General features: G+C 44.2%; 1 protein-coding gene across 1 annotated transcript in view; it reads right to left on the reverse strand.

Annotated features, from left to right (window-relative positions):
• The window catches only part of LOC133130568 (N-acetyl-beta-glucosaminyl-glycoprotein 4-beta-N-acetylgalactosaminyltransferase 1-like), a 98,034-nt gene that overhangs the window by 31,640 nt on the left and 45,032 nt on the right, over positions 1-21,362 (reverse strand). The window contains exons 4-7 of the mRNA XM_061245232.1: positions 10,689-10,787; positions 2,980-3,075; positions 2,500-2,590; positions 2,092-2,192 (exon numbers count right to left, since the gene is read on the reverse strand). Coding sequence (XP_061101216.1) covers positions 2,092-2,192; positions 2,500-2,590; positions 2,980-3,075; positions 10,689-10,787 — 387 coding nt within the window. The remainder of the gene's footprint in view (positions 1-2,091; positions 2,193-2,499; positions 2,591-2,979; positions 3,076-10,688; positions 10,788-21,362) is intronic.

The following is a 21,362-nucleotide window of genomic DNA, read 5'->3' on the forward strand; positions in this document are numbered from 1 at the left end:
AAAGATCTACGTTCAAGGGAAGGATCTCCTAGCAACGCGAGGCATGTGAGCTGCAGATTTAAGTGATGACTGCTGACACTCTTTGGCATCGGCATGGGTCCTGTGAACACTTCCACTTCAGAGTAATTGAATATGCTGGCCCTGTGCACTGCAGACCGTGTGTGACATAACACCAACACAAAGGCCTTTTGACCCTGGAGCCAAGTGCATTTAACACAAACAGCACTTGGCCCAGGAGAGTCTGTGATCGGAACTCAGTGGCAAGACTGTAATAAGTAATTAGTCTAACTGTAATTAGTGATTAGTGACACTGTAATTAGCTATTGGCAGGCCTCAGATTTCCATTAAAGTCCTTGGTGGAGCCTTCTGACCCCATCCATGATATGCAATTCCCAGCAAGCTTTGCAGCAGTCTAAGTGCAGTGTATTACTGCTGACTGCTTTTACCACTTCCTGTACCCTTTCCCTTACGTTTACATTTAATATGAATCACCACGGCTTAGTCTGCCCTTGAGCGTCACATTTATAAAGACTTAATGTGAAGATGAAGGCCTCCTCGCCGTGAATTTGTTTAATGACTGAAATGCTTTTAAATGTCATAAGGGAACCTTCTGTTTAACAGTTATAATTCCAGTCTACCTTTACCTCCAGTCTAAGTGGTAATAGTCTCAGAATCCAAGACTGATTAAGGCGATTGCAATCGATAAGTGCTAAAAGCAGGTGCGTAGGGGAGGCCATTTTATACAAAGCTGGGTTGAGGTCCTTCTGTGAAAACCATGCAGTTCCCCTTTGTATTAAAAATAATAATAATACATTTTTGTAATATTCTCATATTACATTCTTATTAAATCATTACATAGGTAAAGTAATGACTTTTGTCATAGCTTTGTCACACTGAACATGAGCAGAATCATGTACAATGACACAAGAATATTCACAAGTATTACATCATACAAGTCCAGCATTGGTATCCACATGGTGCTTCCTATGTTAGTGGTTTCTTTGCTGCTACGCCATCCACAGCCAATGAAGGAGCAAGTGCACCTGGGGCGTGTGCACTTTCTCCTAATTCACATACTGTGGGCCATGTGTTCCTGCTGGTCTCGCACGACAGTGTTCTCACTGGAGAAAGGGGAAAGTTGGGTGCATTGGCCTCTCTCTCACATCCACCTGACCGCTCTCTCCATTGTCCCCATAGTGCTGAGACAGCTGCTGTTGAGGGCTCACAGCCGGTCAGCTTCCTGTCCCGTCCTGCACCGCGTGTCCAGAAACCGCACCTCTGCTCCCTGCACTGCACGGAGCGTGTAACCCCTAACGGAGCGTGACGCCGTCTCACCACTGCTCCAGGAAGCCACACACGACTGAGCACGTAACCCGCAGCGTAAGGCCTCTCCACGCAACGCCTCCACATATGGCACTGTTAAGACTGCTGGGATGGCCATTAGCTCCGTCTACACTACCCTATGAAAATTACACACAAGATATATGTATGTAGCTGACCTTGCGATCACGCACTTAAATTCAAACTCATGTTTTATGTCATAGCTCAATACATTTACATACCGTTGCATACACGCCTCAGTGGTTTGCTATGTTATCTGTGAACCTGTTAAAAATTAAAGCATATGTGCTGTACCAGAGAACATTCATTATTTAACCCCTCCATGAAGAGTCAGCGGTCTAATGCAGAAGGAGAGCTGGTTCCATGATTAGCAGGCATACACGCGTGCGTGTCTCAGCCGCTATGCTAACAGGTCCTTTAGAGTGAATACACACAGCATCATCACCTTGGTATCTCCAAGCTCTCAGCTCTCTAATTCAAAATGGAGTAAATGTAGCCTGGCCAGCAAATTACATTGTGAGATAACATAATTAGGAATGCAACCCTAATCGCCTGTAGTCTTTCTTCCACTTTCTCAGAGGTGCTCTGTGGCAGCTTGAGTCTGAAGGATTATATGCAATGAGATTGATGGATAGATTAATGTGCAGAATGAGCGATATAGTGCTGACATTTTGATCATTAACTACTGATAGATATTTTAACTTATAGGTTTAATGGCAGATTGAAGGCAGACTTGGCTGCCAAACTTACACGCCCCACGTACACCAGCAGCCGGGCGTTGAGCGGGCTGTCATCTGGGCTCAGCCAGAACTCAGAGTTGTCATCAGAGGCCACAGCAAACTGGAAATCTCCTGCAGGTAAGATTCAGCATTTAATCAGTGTTACTGGATGTGGCCGTGAGGCTTGTGGATGGTTTCATCCTGGATGTGATCAGAGATATTGAACGCACATATAGACACTGATGGTGGATGTGATCAGAGATATTGACTGCACATATAGACACTGATGGTGGATGTGATCAGAGATATTGACTGCACATATAGACACTGATGGTGGATGTGATCAGAGATATTGACTGCACATATAGACACTGATGGTGGATGTGAACAGAGATATTGAATGCACACAGAGACTGTGATGGTGGATGTGATCTCTCACCATCTCTGTAAGGGTGGATGAAGCCAAAAATTCTCAGGCCGTAGTTTTTCCATTTTGGAGCCACTGCCAGTTTCTTCACAGTGGTTCTGCTCTGTAATAAAAAAAACACACACCCAAATATCATGCACCAAATACGGATGTGCATAGAGCATAAAAAAACATGCACGGTAACACACACTCTTAGACAAAAGGGTTCTGAAAGGCCACTTTTTAGGTATTTATGGGCCATTATCAAAGGTGTGAATTGTGAAAGCACGCATACAAAGAACCATTTTACCCCCAAAAAGACATTTAACTAGATAGGGTTCTACTATGGAACAACAGGGTTCCTATTTTAACCATTTTCTGAGGATGTACAGTGAAGATTTTGCAGTATGTTTCAGTATGGCAGTTGATTTCAAGATTTCTCGATGATTTAAAAATGACCTTTCTATACTCTATATTCAGAAACAGACACGCATATTTTAATGTGCTACTTACATGAGGATACAGGGGAAAGTGGATGTTTTTTCTGAGCTGAGACACAGAGCTGCCGCACCAGTCTTCAAACACATGGAGGTTTGCCTGGCCCTTGTACTGTGGAAGAAGCATCAGGGAGAATCCTGCATGAGGAACATCCCACTCAGCGTCAAAGAGACCAGAGACTCTGAGCATTTTATGTGTCAACAGCAGTTCCGGGCTCCTGGGGTCCGGGGCAGCATGGGACAGGTTATATTTTAAAGGAAGACAGCAAGAACGCGAAATGGAGTCTGCTTTGCGGAGAGGCAGGCCACAAAGCACACCAGCTGTGTTTCAAAGGTCTAAGAAGCTAAACTCCACTCCCAGTCACAGGCCAATAACCATATTCACAGTTCAGATATAACTTTTACTGTCCCTCGAGGATGAAATCTGTCCCACACTTCAAGAGCAGTTATTTTACACTGCACTGCCAATGGGCTATGAACGACAAGCCGCCAGCCGGCCCAGCACTCCAAATGGGGAGACATTTCAGCACAGAGCCCAATGAGGCAGGGCATACCACTGCTTTTATAAGGCATTTCACAGACATTTACCCACTGCGACTCACAAGGCTTACAGTTCACTTATATTTTAGTATGTATAAAAATTTATTTGCTATGGTAAATCCTCAACTGAGATTTGAACCTTAAACCCCAGTTACCTAGCCATTATGGTACACTGTCACAATAAATTGTCCTGTGATGCTGGGTGTAGCACTTCACTAACCTGTGATGCAGAGTGTGGAACTACACTAACCTGTGATGTAGAGTGTGGAACTACACTACCCTGTGATGTAGAGTGTGGAACTACACTACCCTGTGATGTAGAGTGTGGAACTACACTAACCTGTGATGTAGAGTGTGGAACTACACTAACCTGTGATGTAGAGTGTGGAACTACACTACCCTGTGATGTAGAGTGTGGAACTACACTACCCTGTGATGTAGAGTGTGGAACTACACTACCCTGTGATGTAGAGTGTGGAACTACACTAACCTGTGATGCAGGGTGGAACTACACTAACCTGTGATGTAGAGTGTGGAACTACACTAACCTGTGATGTAGAGTGGAACTACACTAACCTGTGATGTAGAGTGTGGAACTACACTAACCTGTGATGTAGAGTGTGGAACTACACTAACCTGTGATGCAGGGTGGAACTACACTAACCTGTGATGTAGAGTGTGGAACTACACTAACCTGTGATGCAGGGTGTGGAACTACACTAACCTGTGATGTAGAGTGTGGAACTACACTACCCTGTGATGTAGAGTGTGGAACTACACTACCCTGTGATGTAGAGTGTGGAACTACACTAACCTGTGATGTAGAGTGTGGAACTACACTAACCTGTGATGTAGAGTGTGGAACTACACTACCCTGTGATGTAGAGTGTGGAACTACACTACCCTGTGATGTAGAGTGTGGAACTACACTACCCTGTGATGTAGAGTGTGGAACTACACTAACCTGTGATGCAGGGTGGAACTACACTAACCTGTGATGTAGAGTGTGGAACTACACTAACCTGTGATGTAGAGTGGAACTACACTAACCTGTGATGTAGAGTGTGGAACTACACTAACCTGTGATGTAGAGTGTGGAACTACACTAACCTGTGATGCAGGGTGGAACTACACTAACCTGTGATGTAGAGTGTGGAACTACACTAACCTGTGATGCAGGGTGTGGAACTACACTACCCTGTGATGTAGAGTGTGGAACTACACTAACCTGTGATGTAGAGTGTGGAACTACACTAACCTGTGATGTAGAGTGTGGAACTACACTACCCTGTGATGTAGAGTGTGGAACTACACTACCCTGTGATGTAGAGTGTGGAACTACACTACCCTGTGATGTAGAGTGTGGAACTACACTAACCTGTGATGCAGGGTGGAACTACACTAACCTGTGATGTAGAGTGTGGAACTACACTAACCTGTGATGTAGAGTGGAACTACACTAACCTGTGATGTAGAGTGTGGAACTACACTAACCTGTGATGTAGAGTGTGGAACTACACTAACCTGTGATGCAGGGTGGAACTACACTAACCTGTGATGTAGAGTGTGGAACTACACTAACCTGTGATGCAGGGTGGACACCAACAGGACATATGGCGGCATCATAAAGTACTGCATCTATGGTGACATTCAATTTCGGTACTTTCTCCTCCCACACAACTCCCCCACCTAACACAAAACCCAATAAACTGGCTGCCATCTCTCAAACATCCTGAAATCCTCCAGAGACAACACACATAGCTCTATGAAAATGAAAACCTCTCTCGTGTCAACTTGGGCCCACACACATACAGCACCCACACACACACACACACACACACACACAGATACACACATGCACAAAAAGCAACAGTGGATGATCCAGGTCAGAGGGGAGCCAACATACTGCAACAATGTGTGCAGCAATATCCTTCGATGGACTGCTGTTGCACATACCAGTACATGGCCCATACAATACAGACTGTATTGGCCAATTACTGGTATGTGTAATAGCAGTCCATCAGAGGTGGAAGGTATATGACCACCGTCGTCATGATCAGATGGCCCTGCTGAATGCAATGAATGCTGCATGCCAGGAATCTGCAGAAGATTGCCTGGGATGGATCAGGCATTCAAAGAGTTTTTTTTCCCCCATGTGTATGGCAAGAGACAATATAAGGCGTGATATAGATGAGAAATTGTGGCCCAATCCAGAGGACCAGGTTGACTAGCATTGATGTACATACAGTGTTTATGAGTACATATTCTATATATAAAGTATGCATGGCAAAAATAAAGTAAATTGAGGAATATTCCTGAATTAGTGATTAATTCCTTTAAAATATAATGTACATTGCATACAAAGTACCGTTCCTGTTTTGTATTTCAATCTTGGGCTTACGTTAAAAAAAAGAAAAGAAAAAATATGCATCTTGTATTGCCACATCTTGTTAGTGTTTTTCGGTCATTCTGTTTAAGTGAGAAAGTGATCTTGTTGGTTGACAACTGTGCTCAGTGTTATGGTAGAATGAACTGTGGTTTGGTCTCAGTGTAATTTCTGTGCAAGATTAACTGTTGTGCTGAACTGCATGTTGGTATTGAGAACTGTACTAAGAGTTTTGAAAAAGTATACTCAGTATTGAGATATGGGTATAATCAACTGTAAAGAAGTGCAATAACATGGCTTTCCTTATTATGGCAAAGCATTTATAAAAATATATATATATATATTTATATATATATATAGTTAGTCTCTGGGATTTTAATTTGTTTTGGTGGAGAAACCAATGAAGTCAAATTATTAATTGTGAAAAGAGAAAATGATATTCCCACTTTCTACCTACAAAAACATGGCATTTTCCTTTAGAAGGTCTGAAGACAGCCGTCTGTGCAGGTAAGCCACACAATAGGCAGTTTCAAGTTTTCTCCTGGTGCCAGAGAAAAATGAGGTCAATCCCAAGTCCCTGCCATCATCCTCCCAACTGTTTAGAACTCAAAAATGAACAAACATGAAAGCTAACATCTGTTTGTCTTCTCTGCTTGCCCAATCTCTGCGAGCTGTGTTGCATCAGTGGGAGATGATACGTTGTTATGGTACTGAAATGTGGGTCACCTGAAGTTCACAGGCAGCTGTGATGTGAAGCCGCTCTTCACCTGCGACTCAACAGCTCCTTTTCACCTGTCACTCGCATTACGTCGGCACTCATCGAGAATGAGTGATATTCGTAAAAACACAGGTCTCATCCACAGATTTATAATCTAGTTATTTTGCTCTGGGGGATATTCACAGGAGTACAGCGAGAGAATATTATAGAATATATTGTATGAGAATATAAAGCACTTTCTATGAACCGCGCGGTTGGATGGGAGTTGATTTTCTTTTGGCGGTGATGGTATACATTGACATTCAATAACAGGAGAGAAGCAGTGCTCTTAAATCTTACAGTGGAAATAAAATTCATTTCTGTGTCAGAATGGGACATCCCACACCGTGGGCCACGAGGACCACATTTTCAGATAGTTTTGGCACTGCTAAAATGTGCTCTGTTCGGCTGCGTAAAAGAAATTGGTTGGGTACTGAAAAACAACAAAGCACAAGTGGTGGAAAGTAAAAATAACTAAATATCAAGCAATATCCACAAATTACTCTTCCAGCACAACAAGAAAAGGATTTGAATTAATACACCAAACAAGCATGTCTGGTAGAATGAAGTGTTATTCATACCAGACGATAATATAATAATCATCAGCTCTCTGGGGTACGTTGGCTGGAAACCACAAATAATCCAATCAGCACAAGACGTGATGAAGCAGCCAACAGCTCGCCAGAGTGCTCTTGGTTGAGATGAAATGAGAGTTTGGCAGTGAGGCAGGCACTGTGGCACTTTGTGACTCTGACAGTGTCAGCATTGTCCCCATAAAGAGAAGTAGCTCTGCCAGGAAGCAATGGGTCAGTTCAGCTAACAGACTATTCATGTTACTTCAAGGACAGAGCCTTCAAATAAGATAATTAAAGGATCCTACTATCCTATGCGTATTACAGTAATACGCAATCAATACATTTAATAGACCTATTGTGAAGCAGTGGGTTTTATGTGAATTTTCTGCAATATAATTTTATTTTATTTGTATTTTTTTTCTCACCATTCTTTGCAAATTCTAGAGACTGTTGTGTGTGGAAATCCAAGGAAGTCAGCAGTTTCTGAGATATGCAAACTACCCTGTCATTCCATGGTCAAAGTCACTTAGATCACATTTCTTCCGCATTCTCACATTTGGTCTGAAAAATAGCTGAACTTCTTGACCATGTCTGCATGCTTTTATGCCTTTAGTTGCTGCCACATGATTGGCTGATTAAATATTTGCATTAACAAGCTGGTGTACAGGTCTACCTAATAAAGTGCACAGTGAGTATATGTTGTGTGGTGGCCCGATCAAGGATCAGTACACCACTGAAGAGGGGCGGGCTGTGCGACGGCGCCAGGAGCTGGGGAAAGTAATTCGCGGGGAATATTTCCCGTGGACGTATTTGAGGGACCGGCACCTTGGAGAGAGCACCAAGGAATCAGCACCAAGGTTAGCACCACCGAAACGCGTGCGGAATGCACGCCACTAACCTCTCGCAATTAACCAGGCACAGCTGCACCGAGTTGGAGGGGAGAGCAACACCCTACAAAAGGGCGAACTCGGGAGCAGAGCGGGGCTCAGGGGCGAACGAGAGGAGACCCGCGGAGACCCGCGGAGACCCGCGGAGACCCGCGGAGACCCGCGGAGACCCGCGGAGACCCGCGGAGACCCGCGGAGACCCGCGGAGACCCGCGGAGACCCGCGGAGACCCGCGGAGACCCGATCATCCGGCTAGAAGCCAACTAACCTGTGCATTTAATTCCTAGACGCCTAGGCGGGGGAAGCGGACTCCCGAGGCCGGGACACCCCGGAGAGATCACGGCCCCACAGCGGAGACGAGCAAGTGAACCCCGCCGCCTGAAGTCCGCCCTAATTTACCGGTTACCGTTTTTTGAAATTCCCTAATTTTTTGAGCACGGACTTATTTTCTAGTTTCCTTTTACCGTTTTTTGTGATCCGATTCCCGTGTGTGAGAAGGGAATGTTTTTCGTTTGTGCTGGACACTAAAGAAGTGCCCTGAAGGCACCAGCACTGGGGGAGAATTATAATAAATTCATTTTTTTCCACCAATTTCTCTCTCTCTCTCTCTCTCTCTCTCTCTACCAGTGGGTTACCACAGTTGCGTGCGTTCACTTCTCGGGGTGAAAATTCTCAAAGCAGACATGAATAATATAGTGCTTAGAATAAGAGAAGCGTGCTTAGACCTGCAGTTAAAAGCCATTGTGAGCACATTCCACTGCGGGCTGTAGGAAATGCATCCAAATGTGTGAATAGATAAACATGCATTAACCTCAATGGCCACTTTTTGGACACTGCCACTGCAGTGTGAGTCATTTTTTTAGTGTGAACAAGCTACGATAGCTGCTGCAACAGCAAACAGAGGTGTGAAATGCTGTGATACTCCAGGGCTCTGTGGCATCCGAAAGAACAGACTAAGCTGTGTCCTTGGAGTTTTTCAACAAAGCCTGGTTCTGTATTTCAGTTTTTATTATTTTTCTTAAAGCGAAAGTTTAAACTTCTCTCCCCTTGTGCAATGACCGGCCATTGCAGACCCCTGTGGCAGACCCCAATGCTCCTCCCGATCAGACCTGCTAGTATGATGCCCAATCTTACGTCTTTAACAGAGCATTAAGGCAGAGAAAATTTGGCCAACGCTTCTACTGGAAAGCCACAGGATATATTGGTTGTTTTTGCCCACCCCAAAATCAGCCAATGACTTCGTAAACAACTTCTTTAATTACATTTTACGTGCTATTTTTTTGCAGGCACTTTTATCCAAAGCATAGTGACATTGATTAGACTAAGCAGAGGCTCTCTTTGCTGGACCAGCTTGGCCACCCATGAACCAGAGTCAGGTCCAACTGTCTGAATCAGTGCCAGTGTGAGGCATCATGGTGCCTCTCCTTACCCAATTAATTCCCCTGCTTTGTCACTGAGAGGAAAACCTGATGTACTGTCAGTAGGGAATACATTAAACCAGTGGTGTTGGTTTTAATTGTTTTCCTTAAGATCAGCAACCAATTCAGACCCAAGAAACCAGGTAATCTGAGTGGATTGTGTAATCAAATCAACTGTGGTGCTACTCAAGTGTTGAGTAATAATGAAAGCCAGCAGACCCTGAGGCTCTCTATGACCTGGAGTGAGGACCAATGCTTTAACAGAAAGTAAGGAATATGTTCAACATTCCTGGAGCAAAAATAAATGTTAGCCAGAGGGGAGTACAGTACGCTGGTAGAATGCAGCCATTTGTCAACAGTAATTTGTCTTTTGCAAAATCATTTTAATAAACGTAACATTTGTTCCTGACTTTAACAAGCAATTACTCTCGTTGTCACATTCATCTTAATTAAGTCGACTCAAGGCAAACAAAATATAACCTTCAACTTAAAATCATTCAGCAGGAAAAAGCTAGCTCACAGAGGACACGGTCCCTGTTGAATGCACACCTGTTAATGAAAGCCCCCCAGCCCTGCACAGCACTCCTTAAACACAGCACAGAAGCAAGCCTGCTCTGCCTCATCACAGACACCCTGCCCTCTGCCTTGCAGCTTTCTCTCTCACTCTCTTTCTGTCTATCTCTCTCTGTCTCTCTCTTTCTATGTCTCTCTTGTCTCTCTTTCTCCCTCTCTCGCTGTCTGTCTCACTCTCTCCCTCTGTCTCCCTCTCTCTCTCTGTCTCTCTCTTTCTCTCTCTGTCGCTCCCTCTCTCTCTCTCTCTCTCTCTCTCTCTGTTATTCTGCCCTACCTGACTACAGACTACCTGCTCTGCTGGTTTTATTGTGGATGCTGCAAGCACAGGGGATGGGCCCAGGAGAGGGCCCAGGCAGGCAGGCTCTGTGCTCAGACCGCTGCAATGACAAGGGCATGAGCCACATGTCAACATGTTACATGGCTAAAATAGTCTCATTTGTTACATGTAGAACAAATGCCACTGTCATAGGGCATATCTATATAGCGTTGTATTACCCGGTCATGAACAGCACAGAATGCTTTGTGACTGTGGTGACGCAAAAAGATTCTCAGCCAATTAAATGTGCCACCAATATAGGAGCCACCTTACCTCTGGTTTCCATGGCAATTTGTTCTGTTTCTGTCCAAGGAACTTCCGGATCTCTGACAAGTCCCTTCTCCCCTCCTCCCACGCATACGGCCCGTCCTCCTGCCCGAGAGAGAGAGGGAGAGAGAGAGAGGTTAATCTCCCATGCATAGGACTCCTCTTCCTGTCAGAGAGAGAGAGAAGAAAAAAGAGAGAAAGAGACAAAGACAGCGATAGGTTCATCTCCCACGCATAGGTTTCCTTTTCCTGTCAAAGAAAGAGAGAGAGAGATAGAAAGATGGGTTAATCTCCCACACACATACAGTTATTTCTATCACAGAGACCAGAAAGGGGGCTATCTGCCTAAATGCATCAATGCACAGCCACCTCAATCATTTGGAATCACAAAATGACCTACATTTATTTCCACACAAAGGAATAAAGAATGCTTATGCATACTGTATGAGTTTAGTTTAAAAAAATGATTATGAAAAAGGGTTGTCTTCATACAGTAATATGAACTATATGTTCAATCATTTTAATAACTAAGCAAATAACAAAGTGGCCAGTCTTTCACAATTAACTAGGCATAACAGCCAACAAAATATGATGTGGAAAACAGGCTTCGCTATATGACATGTTTCTGATGTTGCCACGCCTATTTCTTTGTTTAAAGAATATGGTGTTCGTAGCTTAGCTTAAAATTGGTAAAAAAGATACATCAGGATGAGAGAGAGAGGGTTGGCAGGGTCACAGTTAGATGGACAGGAATCCTAATCCCCTATTTATCCCTAATGCAGCCTTTCAACCCTAATCCTCCACATATCACAGTCAACTGGGATCAAGAGAGAAAAATCTGAAATACCATAAAGCATTTTCAGTGATACAAGGTTATTGAGGCACCTTCAGTTATGGAGCACTTCTGTTTAAAACACTGCCGGACTCCACTGCTCATGAGCTGCACAGTCAGCGCACTGGAAGAGTACACTGCTCATGAGCTGCACAGTCAGTGCACTGGAAGAGTACACTGCTCATGAGCTGCACAGTCAGTGCACTGGAAGAGTACACTGCTCATGAGCTGCACAGTCAGTGCACTGGAAGAGTACACTTCAAGTGCAGCTGGTTGAAGAAGATGCTTGACAGTTATGAGGATACAAGAAGGACCAAGAAGGTGTCCATGGAGCTTGATTGAAAAGTATTCCCCTTGAAAACTTTACTCTTGACTGCACTACATATACATAATCATTTTATATTGTCTGTCACCCTACATGAGGCCATGTAACGGGGGAAAAAAATAAACGGTATTAATAAATGAATAACAATGGCCATTTGGATCTCCACAGGAGAATTCAGTTTTAACTGTAATTGAATTTGGAATTTTCTTCCTGTTTCAGAACATATTCTACTGGCATGTGGAGTTATTTTTTATTAGAATTATTCCATTATCTTTGCTGTAAATGTCAGGCTTATTCTGATTCACAGGTGATTAATTGGCCCATATCTGAGGTACTATATGTTGAACATTACTCACATCATTGGATTTCACTATTAATTGCAGGTCACATTAAAAAGCAAGACTGAGAGGCAGCCTGATGCATTAAGATGGCATTAAGTGTGCACTACAGTATACTGGAGTACAGGAGCTGAAATATGAATGAGGTCCATTAATCCACTACAGTTTTGATCTGGTGGAAAATGTTTTTTTGTTTTTTTTTCTATTTTAAATTATTTTGATCAGTAATGTATGTTTGCTAATGGACATGTGGTCCAATTTATACGCGATAATCTTGCATGCGATTAAAACTCTCAAACATGAAGCTGGGAACAGATAGCCTGATCATACACTGAGCATGCTGTAATACTGTGCAGAAATCTGACTGCGTTGCTTGATTATTGATTAATATATTAATTAAAAGTTAAAAAAATGTATGTTTAAAAAAGTAAAGAACTAATTAATACCATTTATATTCTGCTTCAGCTTCCATAACATAGGACAAGATAATCTTGCGTGATAGTTTACATCATGTGTTGTGATACTGTGCTAATGCAATTCACCCATTCATATTCTGTGCATGGAGAAAAGGCAGTATTACAGTATTCAATTCTGTACGAAGTGACTGGCATTTCTTTAGATCAGTGAGAATTATGCCTAGATGTTAAGCCCTAGGATGTCTACATTGAATAGAGAAAGTCAAAAATGAAAGGGGAAAACAAGAAAGCCCTTAATCTGGTATTGTATTACATTATGGAATTACACTACATGTGACATCTGGATTCAATTCCAGCCCATCAAATGAAAGTATCAAATCAAGGAAGGTTTTATACTGTATTTGACATAATTGTGTTTCCTTGATGTGATAGGACTTTAAAATGAGAGAACATTGGTCCCACACAGCACACTATTACTCTAAAACACTACTGCCAAACTGCCCTAACCCCTATCACACACAACTGCCCCAGTCCCTAATAGCACACTACTGCCCAACTGCCCTAACCCCTATCACACACAACTGCCCTAACCCCTATCACACACAACTGCCCCAGTCCCTAATAGCACACTACTGCCCAACTGCCCTAACCCCTATTACACACAACTGCCCTAACCCCTATTACACACAACTGCCCCAGTCCCTAATAGCACACTACTGCCCAACTGCCCTAACCCCTATAACACACAACTGCCAAAGTCCCTAACACCTACAGCAAACTACTGTGTTACTGTCCTACCCCTATAGCACACTACTGCCCTAACCTCTATAGTATATTATTGCCCCACTGTCATAACCCCTATTGCACACTACTGCCCTAAACACCATAGCATACAGTATAGCACAATAGCCGCAATAGCCTTGATTGTAGACATAAGGGACTGACTTCAAGTGAAACAGAACTTACTTTGAATTCATAATTTATTACATTAATAATACTAAAATCTAAAATATAATAGTGAAAATTACTGCTGCTATGACCGAATGAATAAATAATTTTTCATAGTGATATAATGTGAACGTATAAATGATGTTCATTAATAATACGGCAAAATGAATGTGTAAATGTTAATAATGAATGCTGTGATTAAATGAATGGATTAATGTGGCAGTTCCTCCAGTCCAGGTTACAGAGGAGAAAGAGATGAAGCCCAGATGGATCTTGGCAGCGGGGAGCCTGCAGAGTTTGAGATGGTGAATATCAATGAGGGCCATTAATTCCCCTCTTTAAACACTCGCAGAGCGAGCCCTGACACGGCACCCGTCCAGCGCTCATTTTCCTGGGGAAGCGAAAAAGGCTCGCCTCAGTGCACGTGTTTTCTTTTTCTGTTATCCGGAACATAAAAGTTAATTAGCCAAATAAAGTCACACCGTCACACCATCACCCCCCCGCCCCCCCCCCCCCCCAGTCCCTTTTCCTATTACATGCCATAAAATGCAACACCTGTACTTACATTTTAAAGGACAAAAATGCGATAAATCATTGATTGTATCAATTTAACCAGCTAATTCTCTTATTATGGCAATTTACATTTTGAGCAGTTACAGCCTTCCTCTACATTTGCGGCCAGTTCGCAGATGGACTTTTATTGGAGTAATTATGCTCATATTTTAATTAGGAAAAATGCTTGAAATACAAGAATCTCCCCCAGGATTTTACCCTATGGCAAAAAGCTCTAGAAATCAATGTAATGGTTCAAACTGCTGAGGGTCACTGAAAAAAAGATTCAATGAAGCTATAAGAGCATGTGTATTTTTGTCTGTATTCATTGAGCAGTCAAATACTGTGCCTTCTGCCTGTGCCACCAGCGACTGCTAAAATCATATAACCACATAGAATAATCACTAAGCACCATACTAAAGAACTATTAAATCACCATAATTTAACATATGACATTTAACAATGAGTAAAATAAATAGTCATAGATTTACATTTGACACTGACAATGTCAACACAATATGATGCATGCAGGCCAAGAAAATACTGCCCCTCTATTGATGTACACAGGCATAGAGCACACAGTACCCACTTCACTTTTCCAAAATAACAACATAACACACAGTGTGCATTATTGTTCTGCAGTGGGTTGGTTGCATTTTCTCCTGGATTAGTTAAGTATTATTTGTTTGCTTGCTGATTCTAAATTCAGTTTAGTTGTCACTATAGTGTTCTGTTGTGTACTTGTTTGTTTGTTAGCTATTACAAGTGGTGTTTATTTAGATTCAGTGAAACTGGGTTAGGTGTTTGTTTCTCTCAGGTAAGCTAGGCTATTAAGTTAGGCTATTGTTTTACTGGCTGGCAGGCCACAGCTTTTGTTGTAGGAGGAGCCAATACTTTGCACCCTGCTCAGGCTATTAGTACTGGCACACCTAAACTCACTTCAGTGTGCATTATTGTTCTGCAGTGGGTTGGTTGCATTTTCTGTATTCGGCGTCAGTGTTATTTAAGCAGTTGTGTAGCGCACCAGCGGCAGCTGTGTGCGGCAGCCTCGGCTACTTGCCTCGGCGTACGAAGTCGCAGGTGTACAAAGTCGGGGGTGTCTATCTACGGGTGTCCATCCAGGCTGTCCGAGAGCCTGATGTTTGATTTTGTTTTTGCTGCCTGCCCTCATTCCACTGTGTAGTATTCCCCTTGTCCTCCCTAGTTCCCTCCATGTGTTTCCTTCCCATCCCTGTCCTCTCTCCTCTCCCCAGGTCCCAGTCAGGTAGGAGGTTCGCCTCCCGCCAACATGGGCAGAATATCTCTAACCTCATCTTCCCTCCCAGATCCCCTGGTATTGATCTCTGTGTGGCTGGTGGCCTCTGGAACTGCCAGTCCGCCATCCAGAAAGCAGACTTCATATCTGCCTATGCCTCCCACCTCAACCTTGACTTTCTTGCTTTAATTGAAACGTGGCTCTCACCAGAGAACACGGCCACCCCGGCTGCCCTTTCCTCTGCCTTCTCTTTTTCCCACACACCCAGATCCTCTGGCAGAGGAGGTGGCACAGGTCTCCTAATCTCATCCTCATGGAGATCTAGTGTCTTCTCCTCATCCCTCTCCTTCTCCTCTTTTGAATTTCATGCGGTTTCTGTTACTCTGCCGTGCAAACTGTTTGTTATTGTTGTTTATCGCCCCCCGGGTCCTCTGGGAAACTTTTTGGATGAGATGGACATCCTCCTGAACTCCTCACCTGTCAATGACACCCCCCTGATCCTCCTGGGTGACTTCAACCTCAACTCAGAGTCCACCCAGTCTACCTTTCTCTCCCTCCTCTCTTCTTTTGACCTTACCCTCACTCTTTCCCCTCCCACCCACAAAGCAGGCAACCTTCTTGACCTCATCTTCACAAGGAGCTGCACAACAACCAACCTCTCTGTAACACCACTCCATATATCTGACCACTCCTTCATCTCTTTCTCTCTTCCACTCTCCTCTAACACCCATCCATCTCTCCCACCATCCACTGTCACCTGTCGACGGAACCTACGCCACCTGTCTTCCTCCACCCTCTCATCTACAATCCTCTCCTCCCTACCATCTGCGGAGTCTTTCTCTCGACTGTCTCCCGATGATGCGGCTACAACTCTCATGTCCTCCCTCTCATCTTCCTTTGACTCTCTGTGTCCCCTCACCACCAAACTAGCTTGGGCCTCCCCCCCAGTCCTTGGCTTTCTGATGCTCTACGAGCTGTCCGAACCGAACTGCGGGCGGCGGAGAGAAAATGGAAAAGGTCCTGTCTCCCCAGTGATATGGCTTCCTTCCATGCCCTCTTATCATCTTTCCATTCCTCTGTCTCTCTAGCTAAATCTTCCTTCTTTCACTCGAAAATTAACGCGGCCGCCTCTAATCCCCGCAAACTGTTTTCAACTTTCTCCTCTCTTCTGGCCCCCCCTCCCCCCCCACCCCCCTCATCACTCACACCTGATGACTTCATCTCCTTCTTTGAAAAGAAGGTCGATGCTATTCGCAATTCCTTCTCCCAACCCTCCACCCCTGCTGACCCTCCTACCCTCCCCAACTCCCTAACCTCCTTTTCTCCCCTCTCTGACGCCGACACACTGAAACTCCTTACTTCCCACCGCCCAACCACCTGTCATCTTGACCCCATCCCCTCTCCCCTCCTACAATCTATATCTGAGGACATTCTCCCTTTTCTCTCCTCTCTAATCAACACCTCCCTCTCTTCCGGCACCATGCCCTCTTCCGTGAAGAGGGCCAGAGTCACTCCCCTCCTCAAAAAACCTACTCTTGACCCCTCTGCCCTGAACAACTACCGGCCTGTCTCTCTTCTTCCCTTTCTCGCTAAAACCCTGGAACGGGCGGTCTGCTCCCAACTGTCCACTTATCTTCTCCACAACAATCTCCATGACCCCAACCAGTCTGGCTTCAAGAGTGGCCACTCCACTGAAACCGCCCTACTCGCGGTCACTGAGGCACTCCACTGTAGGGACTACAACTTCCACATTCCCACAGGAGAATTCTGCGACGTCCACCACGAATGACGTCTAACTTGGTTCAGCCAATCCCGTAATGGCGGGAGCAATAAACGGTCCCGTATAAGAGCAAGACACGTTCTTGGGATCTCTCTTCTGCTTCTTCTGTTCTTCTGCTTCTTCTCTTCGACGCACCCCTTTTGGCCAGTCGCTTCAGCTCATCTGCTCCGAGACTCGGACAGAGGCTGAATGCTGCACAGCGCACTACCAGGCCTACGGACACACCCAGTTACCTCGCGGTAACTACGTGGCCTATAGTGAGTGGAAATTGTTGTACGCGGAACGCTACATCAGTTTACCCCAATAAAGCCCAACAACGAAACAGCAACGAACTTTTACACCTGGAAAAGGACCAGCGGATCAGACGACAACGCGCTCGGACACCATTCACAGCACCATCGCCGCTTCTACAAGGACAGCATGTCTTTTGGATCCAGCAATGCGTATGGACTCAGTAAGAAAACAAACATTCAGGCATAGCCAGTGTTTAGTTTAGTCTTAACTGTTTTTGTGAATCTGTGTTTCAATATTTACCATCCAACCATTGTAATGTGTTTGGTTAGCTACATATATATGTACGTGAATTGATTCGCCGTCTTTTGCGCATATATAGAGTAAAACTACGCAAGTAGTCCCTTCTCACAGCTAACTCTAACTCATTACCACACCCAGAACTCTAGCGACACGCGCGCTTGCGCGCGGCACACACGCACACACACATACCAAACTAAATTTCCTTACTAACTTCCCGTTAGTTTATCTGTTATGTGTTTGTATGTTTGTTTAATAAATATATTTTATTAAACCCCGGTGTCCGTTTTGGAATCGCATAGACATGAGAGCCGAGTTAAAGCAGTCTTTCGAAGAACTTCCAACCTTCAGGTTATCGGTATGTTCAATCATTAATATTGGTTATTTTAATTAATTGAAATACTATATTTGTGGTTGGATATTTCTGATAACAGTAATTTTATGAGACTGATTACTTTTCGCAGTTATACTGCAACACAACGTTTAACTGGCGCCCCGGTTTCGTAGAGAGTAAAATCCCTGCGTTATTTGGCGGCCCGTGCAAGGACCCTACATAATTTGGAGTCCCGTGCGAGGACCCCTACATATTTTGGCGCCCCGCGTGAGGAAGACTAGCTTTGGCTCAAATTTCATGTCTTGTGACTTCATAACGAATTCCCCTTCCTAATTTGGAGCTCTGCATGAGAAAGACGAGCTTTGGCTCATGTCACGTGACTCCAGAACGAATTCTCGGCATTCTTTCTCAGCTAAATTGCCACCTGTGCAATTTTTTGAAAATACCGCTAGATGTCACCCTTGTACCATTTTTGAAAGCCTGCATGAGCCGCTTTCTCAATATACTGCCCCCTCGTGTAACATTGTGGCATTACATTCGTAATCTTACACGGTAGTTTGTTGATTGGCATTTACCTTCCGGTATAATACGTATTATCAATAATAGTATTATTAGCCGCACTGTATTATTAATTATAATTACTTTGTCAAAGTAATTTTAATAATTAATTGAATTTTACATTTAAATCCAAATTTAATTGTAATTTCAACCAATCACATTCTGGTATTTAGGATTAATGTGATCAGCATCACAGTTCCTATTTTACGGTCTGAATATCCGCCATATGTTTGTTCATTTTGCTGTTGTTGCATTGCAGTACCGCTAGTGCAACTCGAGTCCCTGTGTGATGCTATAGCTACCTTGTACTATAGTTATAGAGAATATTCAAAGAGCGTTTTAAATTCTTTATCCTTCATCACAACTTGTATGTTGGATTGTGATATTGGGAAACAATTCATTGCCAACTGTTAGGAGCTCAGGGCCCTTGTCAAATTGTTAACTTCAAGAGTACCCTCTTAAGTTACTGATTTTAGCTTTTAGCTTTATTTGGCTTGAGATATGGAACCCATATCTATTGATGAGTACCTTTCCTTTTTAGCCCAAGGTTTAGCACCTGGCTACATAGCTTTCCTGAATCAGATGAACCTCACTGATTGTAGGAAAGAAATGTTCTCATTAATCAACGAGAAAGGTCACTCCCCCAACCATTCAAAAGACCCAATTCTAAGTTGTCTGGTCTTGAATTTTGCCAGACAGATTAGTCTTGCTCTTCAGAGCAACAAAAACTTAGAATCAGAGATGGCATACCTCAAAGGACAACACACCAGTGTTTTACTTGAGCTTCAAACTGTTGGCAAGAAAGCAGTACAATACTTGCGTGATCTGCATTCAGCCGAATCAGATCTTTGTTCCTACAGAGAGGAATTATTTCAGTTGAAGAGTGGATGCCACAAGCTACCACATCCACTCTCTTCTGTAAGCCTGCTCTCTCAGGCTTGCCCAACTCCAGCTTCTCCTGCTTCCTCCTTACACCACAAGGCGGGGGAAGGGGGGTCACAAATTGATTCGGGTTTGTCAGATCCCGGTTCCACAGCTTGCTCTGATGGAGACTCGTCAGTCTCCTCAGATTGCAGTGCTGTTGACCACCCATGCAATGGTTTGCCCACCTCTTCCCTGGAGAGGGAAAGGGGGGACTCCGTCCCAACGGTGGTCCATCTCCGCAAGGGAGAAACAGTCAGGCAAGTACAGGACTGCACCTTCCATGCCCACCCCTCTCATGAGGAGGTCAGGGAACCCTCCCGTGGACACGGTAGAGGAGATCTAACGTTATTAATTGGGCACACAAAAAGCAACGCTAATCCCGCTAGCTTTCCCTTTATAACTGAGAGGATAGGTGACAGCTCTGTACAGTACACTGACAGCGACAATTCATCTTCTGCCAACCATTGTGAGAATGACAGTTTTGTAGCTCCACCCCCTAAACCAAACCGAGGACGTCGAGCTCTGCATGAAACGCATTCACATTCAAATGTGATTTCAGTCTCTCCTTCTCCAAACAGGCAGACGAGTGCAACTTCACAGGGTCTTCGCTTTGAGGAGCTAGAGGCCATGGCGAAGTATGTCCACACATTTGACCCCAAGGACTCCAAATATAACATTCAGAGTTACTTGAGAGAAGTTGACAACTGTCTCTCGGATCTGCCCAGGGCAACCGATCGAGAAAAGGTCCGACTTGTATGGAAAACCTCTACCAGAGAGATCCATACATTTATGGAACAACTTCCACCACAGGTTCGTTCCAGCTATCCCAAGGTTTGTGAAGCGTTGGTAGCTGAGTACCTGCCACGGTTTGATCAGGCCACAGCCATGATCAAATCTGTGGAGGTTAAACATAGCCGTACAGAAAGACCAAAAGACTTTTACCAACGACTTAAACATGCTTTTTTCCAGGGCAGAAACGGACCAGGCTTAGATGAAGATCAAGCCTTCAAATCCCTTTTTGTGCACAACCTGCACCCCTGTGTCCGAACTCATGTTTCACTGTTTTCAAGGGGCCAACACTCAGCCCTTGAATTAAGAAATGAAGCCCAAATGGTCTGGGACACTTTAAGGATTGTGCCCAGGAACGAGGTATTGGAAACAGCTGAGCACGTTGTTCCAACCAAGCCCGCCGGCACTTCCCAAGTTGCCCCATTAAAATCTAATGGCTCAAAACAACGGCATGTGAGTAAGTTCCCGGTTAAGAGCCACCGTGGTCGCTTCTCACACTCTGATTCCAGCCGGAATTGGAGAGAAGACCGACCCGGTAGGCCCAAGCCTCAGAGTCACCAGCATGACTCTGATAGGGAAGATACCTTGTCTGAAGAGAGCTTCTTCAGTTCCTCTGAGGACAACTAAAGCCTCTAATCTTTGTTCAGTAGTGTGTATGCCTTGAGTAACCACTCCAAAGAGCTATCTGGTCTTGTTCAACCTCCATCAAAAGACGTTGAATAAGACTGATCTATAGCCGTGGTCTCCTCACAGGCAGACTCCCAGCTGAAGCTTTGACCACTTTCTTTTGCACACCTTTCCTACCAAAGGGGGGTGGCAAAATAAACTGGTAGTTTATAGCAGCCACTTAGATTTGCATGTAGCAGCAGCAAACGCAGATCGTAAGTAGGTACTGTAGAGTTAAATCCGACACCTGCTATAACTCATAAACGTTCATTGCTTCTTTCTACACCTACTGAACCATCGTAAAGTATTGCATGTAGAAACTACAGTGTAATCTTTACAAGTATATTGCCACACCCCAGTGTGCCTTACACCACCTCTTCCCCAAGCAAGACAAGACCACTTGTGAGCTTACCACATCATTTAGAAATGAGA

This window comes from Conger conger, chromosome 6 (genome assembly GCF_963514075.1).
Source record: "Conger conger chromosome 6, fConCon1.1, whole genome shotgun sequence".
NCBI classification, from domain to species: domain Eukaryota; kingdom Metazoa; phylum Chordata; class Actinopteri; order Anguilliformes; family Congridae; genus Conger; species Conger conger.